This window comes from Patiria miniata, unplaced genomic scaffold (genome assembly GCF_015706575.1).
Source record: "Patiria miniata isolate m_02_andy unplaced genomic scaffold, ASM1570657v1 HiC_scaffold_7, whole genome shotgun sequence".
In the NCBI taxonomy this organism is placed as follows: domain Eukaryota; kingdom Metazoa; phylum Echinodermata; class Asteroidea; order Valvatida; family Asterinidae; genus Patiria; species Patiria miniata.
In genome coordinates, this window is record NW_024037074.1 from 24358101 (window position 1) to 24372449 (window position 14349).

Here is a 14349-nt window from a genome sequence, read left to right on the forward strand (position 1 = left end):
AACTAATCCCGTATTTTTTATTATATAAAACAATTAAAAGGTAAACAAAGAATCTTATTCTAAAACTAAATTAAAACAACTAATGGTCTGTGTAATATACAACATTAATTATGTATTATTGAAAAGAAAATATAATATTTGTAATAAATAAAAGAGGGAGTATGGTTAGTAATTGCAACAGCAAAGCGCGGCAAAATTGTCCAGATTGTTGCCGTTGATGGCGCTTTCTGTAAACAACTTCCGTCGTCTGTTGTCATTTTCTGGCATAATTTTGAGCACTTTGACTGTTGAGTGTTGGTCTAACTTTTTTGTCAATCTAATGTAATGGAGGGTGGATTTGAAGCGAGTCTTGTTACTGCTTTGAAAGAAGTGGTGGACATCAGTAGATGGCGATGCGTAGGTCACACAGATCTCTACAAAGGGAAGACTTGCACACGGTAAAATCATTTGGAAAGAAGAAGAGTGTCCAGACGCCACTTTGTTTGTGTACAGAATCAAAGTCTATGGAGAGTCGAGTGTGTTTTTAAAGTATTTTCTAACATCAAAATTGGAAATGTTTCTCAGTCCCAAATTCATTTTTTTTCAACATTTTAATTACAATGAGTGACCTTTATTGAGATGATATACGAATTACAATGAAAAAAAAATGTTGTCAGATGCAACATTCTTTCCTGAATACAGAATAGGCCCCTACTGCCCTAGGTGTTTTTTTGTGTGTGTGTGTCACTGATCTCAATTATAAAGACTGGATAGCTAATAAAGAGCCGCACAATGTACGAATTTGACGCCATATTGGTGAGACCGGCTGGTGATCTAAAAAGGACAAGTTGCCGTCTTTATAGACGGCATGCTTTCTTTTGTAACGTCGCGGTTCACCTGACTTGTATTTTGACCACCACGACCAACTGACCAAGGTTTACTACAATTTTTCTAACGTGGTGGTTACTTTTATAATGTCGCAAATCACTTTTCCGGCGTTTTTGAAATAACAATCACTACGGAAATGTGTCCCTTTTAGAACATCATTATGTGTACGTGACCAAAATGCGCGTCAACTGTTGATACAACGCGCGCGTATTTACGCGTAGAACGTTCGTATTATGCGCGGCCATCTTCGTGAGACCGGGGGCGAATTGGTCAATATGCAAAGTCTACTGTGTGAATGTTGTATGCATATCCGCTATCCAGTCATTATATAGAGATCAGTGGTGTGTGTACATGATCTCTCACAGTCTCAGTCTCAACTTTTTGATTGACAAATGAAAATTTATTGTGACTATACTAATTCAGGTGTTCTTAAAGTTCTCCAGGCCCGGAGGGGGGAGAGAACAAATGTAAAGCAGTAAAATGTCCTTAAAAACATCAAATTTAACAGGGAAAATATTGAAGCATTAACTGAGAAAACACTTACTGACTTAGAATTTTTCAGACCAGTCTCATAGGGTTTGTGCACAGGGTGTCAAGTGATGTCCAGGCACGGTCCTCCAGGCATGGAAATCTTTTCAAGAAGTCTATAAATTATTATTAAGACAACTGAGATTGAATATCAATGTGTTATGGATACAATAACAACAATGACTTTGTGACTTTAATACCTTGGAATTGAGCTTAAACTTGGAATTGAACTTGAATTGAATATCTCAGGCCTCAGCCTAGGCCTAGTAACAATTTTGGCAAAAAGTCAATGTCTAATGAAGATTATTTTTGTTACCATGGACAAAAATGTACCACTTACTTCAAACTTGGAAAATCATCAGCACGCCATTCTATGTATCTGTGTAATTTGCTCACGATGTGGCGATTTTTAAATATTTAATATAGCCAAAAGTACATGTAGGGTACAATACAAAAGTAAAACTACATGTATTCGAGTATGAGAAATTTTGGGAAGATTGACTGAAAGTTAACCATTGGAGAGAATTTTTGTCTGTTGATATGCATAAAAAGTTCCAACAATGAATATGTTGATATTTTAACAGATTTCAATTCTGTTGACAGGTTATATTCTCTTGGACAAGAAGAAGATGTGGTCATTGTCAGACTGGCTCCGGACAAATTCTATGCACTGGGTGCTGACTGCCCCCATGAAGGTATGTGATGTACCTGTTAGAAGACCAATCCATAAGCGTGCCCCTTGCTGTTTTTAACGTCTGACAAGAACAGCATGCTTTCAAAAACGTTGAAGTCCACATATGCAATGGGCGGAGCTGAATGGATCGGTTACGTGTAAGACAGAACCCATGAACCCTCGGAATGATGCATCGTGGATGCATCATGTCCATTAAGGCCATGCACGGATTTGTTTTCATTCACAAAAGTAATCGTGCTTACTTCGCGCATACGCACGTGAACCCTGCACGTGTGTCCCTCCCACTGTAGCACTCAAAAGTGAACACAAAATGCCATGCTAATGCTTTTGCATGGAGTCCATATTGCAAAATAACTTACAAGCGTTACTCTGAGCAAGCTATCCGTGAACAAACACAATGTAATGCAATGCTGTACAGTTGTTAATGGGTTAACCTTAACCACCTAGGCCATTTTTGATGGGATCCATCCTCAGTACTTCAAAATCCTCCAACTGCCACTGTGTCAAACTTGGATACAGCCTCAATCCTGTAAAGTCATCAAAAACCGCCTGATTGATTTTGGAGGATTGAGGAAGGTTTGGGTAAAAGCCTAAAAAAAAAAGTTCTCTTGAAGTTTCTTTAAAACAGCTTGTATTTCATTAACTAATCAAACAAAACATTTACCAGACTTCACTCTTTTATTGGAAGATATGTTTCATCCTTACGCCACTTTTTTTCATCACATATTATCTCAACGAAGGTCAGTAATTGCAAAAATGTTGAAAAGACATACATTTGGGACTGAGAAACATTTTAGAATACACTTTGAAATGCACTCGACTTTCCATAGAATTTGCACATAACCAAAGAAGTGGCGTCTGGAATCTGGATACTAAATTCTTTCCCTTATATTTTTCCTGTTGACTTTACCGTGCTTTTCCAAGCTGTTCCGTGCTTTTCCATGCAGGTGGGCCATTGGATCTTGGAGACATTGAGGACATAGATGGCCACATGTGCATCGTGTGCCCCTGGCACGACTACGACTTCCGATTGGACAATGGTGACTCCACGTCAGGTCTCAAGGTAAATAAGAGAAGGGTGAAGCTAGTAAATTGATGCTGTCATGCAGCATTTAAAACAGACCCAGATAGTTTGGTCACTGTGAACTGTGTACAATCTTAATAACTGAGGTAAAATCTTAATTTTTAGAACTCGCGAAGAGAAATGAAAGCAATGACATAAAGTTATTAACAAATTAATACCAGTCAGCTCTAATGAATAATTTAAAGTTGTGATTAAAGATATATCCTAATGTTTTAAGCCACATTTAAAAAACAAATGAAAGTGAGGCTAGAATTGCATAAATAGTCTGGCACCATCCCATTCAACAGGTCACAATTTATAAAACACATGCAGGGAACACGACCAAAGTGGCTTCCTCATGAATAAGGTCCATGGGCTGCTGGTATCAGGTTTTGTCCTTTTTTTTTTACTTTCAAATAAAACAATACAGTTCTTTCTAAAACCAATCAGGTGAAAGAAGTTGTCCATTTTAATTTCAAGATATGCTCAGGTTTTATTTGTCTTCATTTCATTTGATTATTTTTTTTGCAGCAACAAACGTTTGCTGTCAGGGTCGTAGACGACCACCTGTACGTCAATACAAGTCTGGAGTTGTCTCACACAAAAGATTCAGAAACACAAAGTGGCAACAAACGTAAGTTGGCTGAAAAGTTACCGAAAGCACACTTTTTGCAAACACGTAAGTTGTATTTCCAACAGGGCAACAAGGTAACTAATCATATACTTAAATTATTTTAATTGGAAACTGGTGCTAAACTAGTCCTTCTAATGTTTACCTCAAATTTTAGGACGTTTAGCATGAATTGTTGATCTACATTGTAGAATGTCCCAATTTATTGATATCATATTTTGTTGATATTTTATAAAAGTACTGTTGGTTATAATGTGTGTTGAATTTAACCCGTTAGTCACTGTTCCATCCCAAACTGCCCTGTAGCATCCCGAACGCCCCCTCCCCCTCCCCCTCCCCCTCCCCCAACACTGAGTAGTTTTAGTAGTTTTATGGATTCATCATGAAATTGAATTCTAACATAATGAGGGATAGATGCATATGGCTGAAAAAAAAAACCTATTGAGACTCAAACATTTAATCATTATGTCGGTTCATCTTGGATTGGAGCCTTGGTCATAGAATTTGAAATGGAGGAAAGAACAGTTATGATGTCTAGACTCCTTGATCTTATTATTCACAACAAAATTGTTGTTTCTTCTGTTTTGTCAAGACAGATGTCGAAGAACAGCAACCCACCACTAGCTCTGACAGTGAGGACACACTGTGCCACTGGGCTGTCCGTATTCTCTGCACTGCTGATCCTGCTGAAAAGGTACGACAGCAATAAAACTCCTCTACTTTCGATTGTCCATAAAACATCTGATGTTTGAATGTTGGCAAATCAAAAATATGTCTTTTATTTCCAGGATTCCACCCTCGTTCAGACCGCAACAGAATCTTGGTCGTAATTAATAGATGGCCAAGGTTTTTTCTGTTACTAAATCATGGATTGACAGTAGTCAGAAAGTCTTGAAATTTCTTTCTTTCGCGACTGCCCATGTATGTCTGGGTTTACAAAGGAAAAAATGTATTGTTCCTGAGACAGTTTACCTGTCATATAAATCCGATTTTGTACTTGTCATTCCTCCCTCCCCAAAGGTTCGGCTAACACACGAGGTTCAGGAAAAATGGCGGAGAGGAGACTTGACAGAAATCGGGAGATGTCAGCCGCCGGATCAGCCCCATCGCGCCGAGACGCTGAACGTCGTTGCTCCGGGACGAATTAAGAGAGGCAAAGCAGGCACTCTGGTAAGAATGATTTGGTTACTTCTTAGGTCCACTGGCTTTGCTGAGGGAGGTGGTAGTTGTTGGCAAAATCATGTCAGTAAAATTGTGACCTTCGGCAAGTATGCCACAATTGATAGCGCCACCTATTGAACAATTCTGTTGTCTAAAAAAGATCATCCACGTTGAACAGCAAACCAATAAGTCAGATGGTGTTTGTAAGCAGGAGGGTGTGGGTTCGAGTCCAAGCGAAGTCACAAGCCCTCGAACAGAACTGAGAATACCGTTTTTATGGGATCTGTGCGCAAACAAGAGAGGGCGCTTACTGATTTCGCGAGCAAACTCTCGACTAATTTTATTCTAAATGTGCATGACTAAGTTTATTCTAAAAGTGTCTTCGCATGAGCGTCAGGCTACAGGCATTGGGCTTCAGGCTTCAGCCTTCAGGTAATGCGGTTGAATGTCTGTTGAATTCAGTGCGGTTGAGTGCAGCAATGCAGTTGAATGCCTCTTGCAACTATCTCTTTCTTACCATTGAAAGTAACGCTGCACGGAGCCCATAAAATGACTGAAGAGCATAAGGCGACTCTTGTCATATCCCTCTTGCAACTTCCATTTTTTTTCTTAAGGGTAACCGTATAGCCTCCTTGCATTCCCTGGCCAACATTGAGCAGTGGGCCATCGACCTGTCCTGGGACATCATCGCCCGCTTTGCCGACACCAGGATGGGTGACGGCAGCCCGCTACCCAAGGAATTCTTCGACGACTTTGTCAAAGTAGCAGGAGACGAAGCAAAGGTATACAGTTGAGCAAAAAGTCACCACCCTAACCCTAACAGAACTCAACCCATCAAACCCCAACGGCATGTTTTGTTGGAATCTGTCAGGATGGGTACAGTACCCCTAAACTGACAGTCTTTTTTTACATTGGGTTGGCACACCTCCAGAATCAAAGTCAGAAATATGTGTGTGCAGTTTCCCATATGGTGTTGGAATTTGCCAGGATGGGTATGGTTCCTAGTAAATCATGCTAGGGAGTTAGGGTTAATATGTGAAATATTTTGTTGAATTGCATTTAGCCTCAGGTGTATTATGTCTCCTTTTCTTTTTGCATTGTAACAGCATTTCAAGATACTGGAAGACAGACTTCAAACTCTTGGGAGTCATTTTGGGGCTCTCCCTGTGCACAATGGCAAGTTATGTTTGATTTGTTTTCACCAGAGGAAAAACCATGACTTTTACAGTTTAAGCAATAACAAATAGCACTGCTGCTCACCGTATGGCCCTACATGATACACACGTACAAGGTCGATAAGGTGGTGGCACCTTAGGCGAGGCGTCATAAATAAATTAACCGTTCGAACGCGTGCGCACGCTAGGAATGGGGCCTTTTGTTACATCTACCTCCCGTTCGCACGCGTGCTCACGGCATCCCGTTCCGAACGCGTTCTTATACAACAAAAGGCCAGTCACGGTCTGTGCACACACGAAGAGCTCATCAGCACTAAAAATATCCAACAAACTTTCTCGTCGCTACAGGCTAGCCCGTACAGTACAGGGGGGACGTATAAAAATACGGGCACCTTGAATGGGGAAAGCAGTCCTTTGCAATATTTTTTTAACCCTTCCAATCTCCGCATTTTTAATATAACCTAGACCATACATTTTTTTTCGCCCCGCCCAGCGGCAGACAACGATATTTAAGGATAAAAAGGCATAAATCTTATCAAACTCCTCATACCTGCTCGTGCTGTCTAAACTCTGAAATGTTTTTTTTATTTAATGCTTGCTCCGATATCGGGTTTTCAAATTCCAAATCTGATTTAAATTCCAAACCAAAACGGATTTTTTTTCTGTACAAGTATATACACATAGTTGTTCTTCGCATCTTTGTTGTGCTGCTCCCATTCTCGCACGCAAAGGAACGGTTGATTAACATAACAATACCCCCTCAGTGAAGCTTGCCCAAGCACGATGTACGGAACGCGTTCTAAAAGCCGTTCGGCACGGGAAGGAACGGGGGCCGTTCAGAACGGGAAGGAACGCGTGCGCACGCGTGAGAACGGTTAATTTATTTATGACGCCTCGCCTTAGTTTGGTCTGTAATTGTTTTTTAGTCATTAGATGTCACATTATTAGTGATGTATCACATTCACTTTTCCCTTTTCCAACAGCAGCTCATTAAAGTGTCGGACATTATACGTCCGAATTTACGGAATTGCCCAAATGTAATTTTTATGTCAAAACTGGATATACTTCTGGGTAGAGCTTAAAAATGGAGATTTGAACAAAAAGCTGTGCGGGAGGCGGGGGAATAATTTAGAAACAAAAGTTCCTAAATAAGATGCCTTAAATAAAAAAAAACGTAAAATTTTCAGTACTTTGCTTTTTTATTGATGATTTATAAAGATAAGTCAGGTCTTGAAATTCATCTCCCTTGGCTACCTCCATGAAAAAGTGGCTGAAATTTAATGATTTTTTTATAACAGTGTAATTTTGCAAAGAAAAGTCAGTCTGTTTTTAACCAGCTGCCCAGAGGGTCTATTTTTGACAACACATCTCATTCTGATGAACAAAAGAATTTTCGCTTTCAATTGATCTCTGTTTCCTGGACTGCAGGTTTGTGGCAGTCGGCCTCAGAGACCAAAGACAACATCTTAGCTAGATTGGCAGTGGTGCACATGGTGCACGAAGCAAGGTCAGTTACAAGGGGCTATTTTTTTTGGGAATCTTAAAGAGTTTAGCAGAAACTTTGTGCTTACTGTTGCTGAAAACAACTGTGCATATCTCAAAGTGTGTTTTATGGCCTAGATTTGCAAATGCTTGCACATGCATGCAGATTTCTAATGTATCACTATTTCAAGAAAATTCTGCTTATGGTTTCTGCATAAAAATAATGATCAGATATAGTGTTAGCAGAAATAATATGCCTAACAGCACTGTGAATTCGTGTAAGGATTTCAATCCAGATCCTGTATAAAAATCATTGAGAGGGAACACTTCCACAACTGGCTTGTGGATGGACAACTCGTGAGTCTTACAATGCGGGTTGCATGTAAAAATGTGAAGGATTTCTGTACAAAATGTTTGGCCTGTTTGACGATAAGTCCTTACTCTCCCAAATCCTTCCAAATTTGTATTGCTTCAAAGGGGTCTTGATGTTCATCCCAAGACGCAGGAGCGCTTTGCCAAGCAGGGGGATGAGGATTCAGTCTCGGTCTTGGATGTCATTTATACTGACGAGATCACCCACGTGGCGGCTGGAATGAGGTGGTTCACGTACGTCTGTCGACGTGCTGAGCCGCCGCAAGAGTGCATCTCGGAGTTCCATAGGCTCGTCAGGAAACATTTCAGGTTGGAAAGTAACCCTTAAACCCCCCCATCACCCATCCCTCCCCCACCCCCTACTTTTTGCAAGGAACTTTCTTGAATTTTCAAAAAATCGACCCTTGTGCAGGAAACTTGTTATTGCACATTACTTTCCTTTTTCATGGTTAACCAATAACAATCCGAGTAAATACACACCTACTCCAAAAAACAGCCCCTAAAAAAAAAGAAAAAAAGTTGGAATTATTTGTGGTTAATTCATTTCATATATTTATCTAACATCCTTTAATCTCACTTGAAATAAAAATGTTGGGATCATTTTATTTTCAGGGGTCTGTTAAAACCACCAATTAACGAAGAAGGAAGAACTATCGCTGGAATGAGCAAAGAGGTAATTGTTATTTTTCCATCGAAATTTTTGCTGATGCTCAAGAGTATTCAAGTGAAAAGAAATCTAAGTTATTTCAATAAACATGTACTTGCTGGGTAGATTGGAAACTTTTAGTAAATAAACAGAAATTTGTGGACGTTAAAAAATCTGTAATCAAAACCACCTACATTTAAATTGAACTGAAATAGAATAGGTGCTCGCCGTACTACCTTAAGTATTTCAATACCTCCCCTTTTCATTTGCAGTGGTATGTGCCGTTAATGCAACCAGCCAATCAGGATGCAGATGCCAAGGAGTCCATTTCTGCAGGGGGTTCAAGCTGATAGCTGGGACTGTGCAGCAAAACATCATCAGCCCTACTTTCTTGCCAAATGGACAAACTGGTGTAAACTGTGCAATTTATTTTTAAACTGAACATTGACATCGGGGTTTACCGAGGAGGAAGGTCAAGGGTTAGGGGTGAAAAGGTCATAAACGATAGGTTCGGTTTTTGAGTTACAAAAGGGATCCTTAAAAATGGTGTGGGCAGGGGAGAAATATGTGCCTCAGGAAAAGTTGCCTCTTAAATTGGCATTTTCTAATGGTTCCTATTGCATGTTATTTCGTGTACTTACAAATAAATGTGCATCACTTGTATACATTGTATATTATATTTAAAACAACCCTAGTATTTATTTCAGGAATGAGATTGTCAAATTCAAAAATAGTCTGAAAATTTCGGTGAAAAGTCTGAAAGATGCATTTCTTTCTATGCTGCCGTCTTTCTCTCAGATTAAAAGTCTGAATTCAGACAAAGTCTGAAAAATCTCATGCCTGTTATTTTCTCAGTGGAAATTTTTTTTTTTTTATCTTTTAAGTTCAAATTCCATCAAAAGTCTGTCATAAATTTCTCATACATAAATATTCCTTTAATTAATATTCAAAATAACCACATAGGGAGAGTAAAAAATTCTTTTAAAGACATGAACATGATATTTACCAATTTGTTCTGCATTTTTAATCGGCATAATGATGGAAGGTGCTATCATGAAAATGCATTAAAAATGTACATTAAAATGCTTACAAATTTGTGTATGAAAATCAGAATTGACTTTTAATTGCAGTCTTTGTCAACTAATTTTGTCAGTTTAAGGAAAGCTCTTCAAAAAATAAATTAAGGAAATTTCCTAGTCACTTCTCTTCGAAAAAGTTCCAGGAAGGAATTTATAGATTATCACATTTGTCTTTCCATAAAAATTGAATTGTTCATCCGCATGGATAGATATTGTCCCATCAATTTGTATTCTAAATTATTCTTATTCACCAATAATGCAACACAAATGGATTAAAAAATAAAATTGTATGAAATTTGTCACAAAGCTGTGTGTTTGGACTTTTTCTTCTTGGATTTTCTAGTATGGTTTGTTTCTTGACCGCGTAGATTACCATTGACATGCTCGTCCGGCACAAGCTGATCAGGAAATTTAATCTTATCTTTGCTGCTCAGGTCCTGCAAACTGTCTTCACAAACGGTGCTTTCCATTTCCCGACTACGTTTGTCACGAGTTCTTTTCGCTTTTTTGGCTGCCTTCCTGGCAGCTTTGCTCTCCGCCTCCTCTCGTACTATCAGTTCCCGTGTGTCAGGCCTATCTGATGAATATTCATGACTATTCATATTACCCTTCTCTGGCATATTTCCTCTCTTTTGCTTTTTCTCTTTCACACTGTCTCCAAGAAGGTTGTCATCTGTTGAATATGCATGAGGATCAACATCCCCATTTTCAACCGCCGCCTTTTTGCATTTCTTGTTCCGTTTCTTGCAATCTTTGTCACCGCTTACAATCTCTGTATATGGTGTATCAATCCCAGATGCTTTCTCTTCCGATTTACACTTCTTTTCTTTCTTCCGCCGTTTCTTTTTCCGCCCTTCTTCTGAAGCGCCCTCATGTGACGGTGATGATCCATGCACATCGCTGTTTCCCTTAGGTGGGCGGGGCAGATTATGACCCTCCTCCTGAGCCTGAATGCGTTTCAGCTTCCCGGACAGAGTCAGACCATGCCTCGCACCCCTTCAGGAGAAACAAAAATAACAAAAAAACTGGAATTGAAAATGGAAACTTTTTATAAAACTTTGGCAGGCAACTGGTGACCAGGTGGGCTATTGGCCTCCCTCCCCCCCCCCCCCCGAAAAAAAATGGATCGGGTCCATCTTCTGATTGGTCCATTACATGCATATTTAATACCGTGTTTTCAACAACACCAATGCAGTATAAGCTTTACATGCTGTAGGAAAAGTTCCTTCCTCACTAATGTTATTTAAAAGATAAAATGAGAAAAAGCAACCAAAAAAAAGGGGCCTCAATGGGACTCGAATCAGATCATCTCAGTAGAAGTCACGACTTCTTCATATTCCAACCAGTCCACGAATCTTCTGCCTTGCGTCGGTGATTTAAAAGGAATATACAACATTTGCTTTTGCTGTTATTTTCAGAAATGGATGGCTTTAAGGGTTAGTATTTTATAGCAAATATTGTAACTCTGACTTGATTGAAGTTTTGTGTTCATAGATGCTGAAAAAAAAACCCAGGAAAAACAATCCTGTACTTGTAGTCTGGTTCCCTGACCCCGCTGAAGATGAAACGAAGCACTTTATAGATGTTTGGAAATTGTAAGGTCAGGGAACTAGTCTAGCTGGTTTGCACCCATTCACAGATGTTGCAAACAAAATGTGAACTGAATAAATTTTGTGAATTGGGGGCAGTTGAAAAAAGTCAGGTTTTTCCAACACTGGTTGGCCAACCATCGTTGGAAATTGATACAAAAGTACCACTTTTCTTGAAAATGACAGCACACCCAGTGCCATGATTTTACAGGATGCTTTAAATGCTTTTGCATTTACTAACAGTCCAGTAAGGTTTTTCATAATAATTTGATTATTTTGTTTTTCGATGTTTGCAAATGTGGTATATTCCCTTTAACAAAATGCCCTGGATAGCTATGAATATGCATGAGCGCAGAGAGGGCACAGGCCGGTTATGTCACGAAGCTGCACAAGGTACGCAACAAAATGTATCACTTGATGATGCATCAACTGCAACCTGATGGCTCAGAATAGACATTATTGTTATTGCCAGAAAAGGTTAAAACAACAAAAGTGAGAAATATAAAAAATTACTTGTGAGCGGTTCGGCCTCCACAGGCCTTGAAGAATCTCTCGTCAATGTTTGTTGACTCCAAGTTGTCACCGTCACTGTCTTCATCTGAGGAGGAGGATGATGCGTCCTGGTTGTCCTGCTGCAAGCCCTCTGTTGTCAGGGTGGCACTTTTGACAAAGTTGCCGTACAGCAACGGTTTCTTGCCCCGGTCACTGGACTGCTTCTTGTTGCTGATTGGGCCCTGCGTGGTCGTTTTTCTAGAGAGCTTCACGCCGTCCTGGAAGAACAATGAACAAATTTGTGCTTGTTTTGTCAAATCATTTTTTTTTTAAATCTTGGGGTGCCTCAGTGCAGTGGGAATACTGAATGGGCTTGTATGTGTACCTGGTCGGTCTCAACGACAATGTTGCTGGCTGCTTTGTTGAAGACATGGTCCCACCAGTGGTAGGTAAACTGCTCGCCTGCATCATGACCAACCTTGATGAGAAATACAACACAAAATAATTAAAACTTAAGCATAGGTGTAGGCTGTGTTACGTCAGCTGATGAAACTATCTATTTATTTGTACACAAGTTTTCATTGGGTGCTTTGTGTTACCAGTCAGCACTCTGGACTAAAGAACCATTCGGTGTCAAGGAAATGGGTCTGGGAACAAGATAAGGAAATTTCTTTAAGTTCTTGGATATCCGCACCTGCTTATACCAATCAAAGTATCCAATCAAACGTTTTCACCGTCACCCATATGTTATGGAAAGCTTCATAATTCTTCAATTTTATGATTGACGAAGAGAAGAAAAAATTACGGCCAAAGATTCTGTTAATTAATTTACCGAAACTTCATTGGCATAGTTGCTTAGAACTTTACCAAGTCCTGCAAACTTCACTACTGTTTGGAAACCATTTGCACAAAAATACGAGTGCGTACTTGAACTTTCAAGAATGATCAAGACCCATGTTAAGCAATAGGCTCTACCATTGTAAGGCCTTAAAAAAATCCTCCAAAACTGCCTGGATAAATTTTTTTTTTTTTTTTTTTAAAATAAGAGTTAGTTAAAGTCAGGTTTAATAATTGTATTAATTTCAACTTTTCTATGAGGATATTTATCTTACCCCGGCAGTATCCTGCTTTATCTTGACCTTGATGGCTTCGCTGATTCCGGACTCTTTTTTCCCAAGACCTTGACCTGGGGTCAAAGAAACAGACAGGTATTAGTTATTAGCTATAGTTCCTTGGATTTCATTGGCTGGTGAGCGCCATGCAAACAGCTTCTCGTAATCTGATTGGTCAAGGACACAAGAGATCCCAACCCACACTGACCTCAACTTCAAGTGCACAAAACCTCCATAAACAAAATCTTACAATTTTAACCTGTTCATCAATTGCTAATTCTTCAAAAGTTTCCATATGGCAAATATCAGGTCGTTAATTTGGCAAAAATCACACAATTAAATGTAAGATTACTTTTAATAAAACTGATTATTCTGTGGTTGTGGTGACACTGAAGTTAATATTGGTCAAAAGTTGTGTCCCACACAAGAGAAAATAATGCATATATTAGCATGCATTTGCATGATATATATGAGTGATTGTGAAGTGAACGGCCCCATTCCTAAAAACAGGACAAAATCCGCTTTTAGGCCGAGTAAACAAAACTAAATAATTTCTCGTCCACAAGGCTTTTGGAAAAAGGAGGCAGGTCTTTTTTGTAAAATTGTTTTCTTCAAAGTAGTCAGATTTAATATTAGGTTTTGCCCTTTTGGTTTAACCATGGTTTTACTTTGTAAAAACTAAACAAACACATTTCACGTGTTCCTGATCCTGCACTCTGCACTCTGCAGCACAACCACAGTGTCCGAAATCTGGGCAACTTTTCTCAATTATAATTTTATTGCTCTCTCCCCTTCGTCGGGTGGCAGCAACTTCACCCGCACGTTGTGACATATAAGTAATGTAAACCACATTACAGATATCAAATAAATAACACTTTACCGCTCTTCCAGCCGTGCTTTTCAAGTTGTTGCTGAGCAAACGACGAACACCTGTGCGCAGCCATTTTTAAAGTGTTCTCCACGTGTGTGGTGCCGGTGGAAGGGCGCCACCATACGTCGGGGCACTGATTAAATTCGTTAAAGGTGTCCAGATTAAAGGGGTTGTCTAGATCGGGGGAAAAAAGTTTTAATGGATGATTTTGAGAGGACATTTTAATATTTTAAAATTATTTTCAAAAAAAGACAAGTAGACAGGATGAGATATGGAATTTTCCCCTTCACATTTGTGATGTCACAGTTGGGTTAAAAGATTTTTTTTTAGAATGTTGGTTTTCCATCTCACGAAATTTGAAGAATTGTATGCATTTAAAAAAATACAGTACCAGTCGTCCTAAACACAGTATGTCTTCATCAACATGAAAAGTAAATAGTCAATAGAGGAATATGATCAAAAGACAGTCCACGACTTCCAAAAGAGAGGGCCAAAAAGTATGTCAATGTCATGGAAAATACTGACCAACAACCAAACCCATCCTGAACTCTCTACCCAACCTGCCCCCCCCCCCCCAATATAGAAAT

The 14349-nt window shown here is 39.3% G+C and overlaps 2 protein-coding genes across 3 annotated transcripts; one reads left to right on the forward strand and one right to left on the reverse strand.

Annotated features, from left to right (window-relative positions):
* Positions 1–229: 229 nt before the first annotated feature.
* LOC119718906 (uncharacterized protein HI_0077-like) lies at positions 230–9418 on the forward strand. The gene is made up of 12 exons (XM_038188334.1): positions 230–437; positions 1999–2090; positions 3037–3152; positions 3684–3786; positions 4380–4477; positions 4804–4953; positions 5559–5726; positions 6051–6120; positions 7548–7626; positions 8079–8282; positions 8586–8646; positions 8892–9418. The coding sequence occupies exons 1-12, from the start codon at positions 325–327 to the stop codon at positions 8967–8969; spliced, it is 1332 nt and encodes a 443-aa protein (XP_038044262.1). The 5' UTR covers positions 230–324; the 3' UTR covers positions 8970–9418.
* A 110-nt stretch (positions 9419–9528) lies between these two features.
* LOC119746317 (G patch domain-containing protein 4-like) lies at positions 9529–13885 on the reverse strand. 2 transcript variants are annotated; one of them, XM_038223197.1, is made up of 6 exons: positions 13772–13885; positions 12892–12965; positions 12165–12257; positions 11801–12057; positions 10524–10694; positions 9529–10445 (listed from the first exon to the last, which is right to left on the reverse strand). In XM_038223197.1, the coding sequence occupies exons 1-6, from the start codon at positions 13833–13835 to the stop codon at positions 9998–10000; spliced, it is 1107 nt and encodes a 368-aa protein (XP_038079125.1). In that variant the 5' UTR covers positions 13836–13885; the 3' UTR covers positions 9529–9997. The 2 variants fall into 2 exon arrangements, with proteins under 2 accessions (XP_038079125.1, XP_038079124.1); XM_038223196.1 differs by having other exon boundaries at positions 9529–10694.
* Positions 13886–14349: the final 464 nt, after the last annotated feature.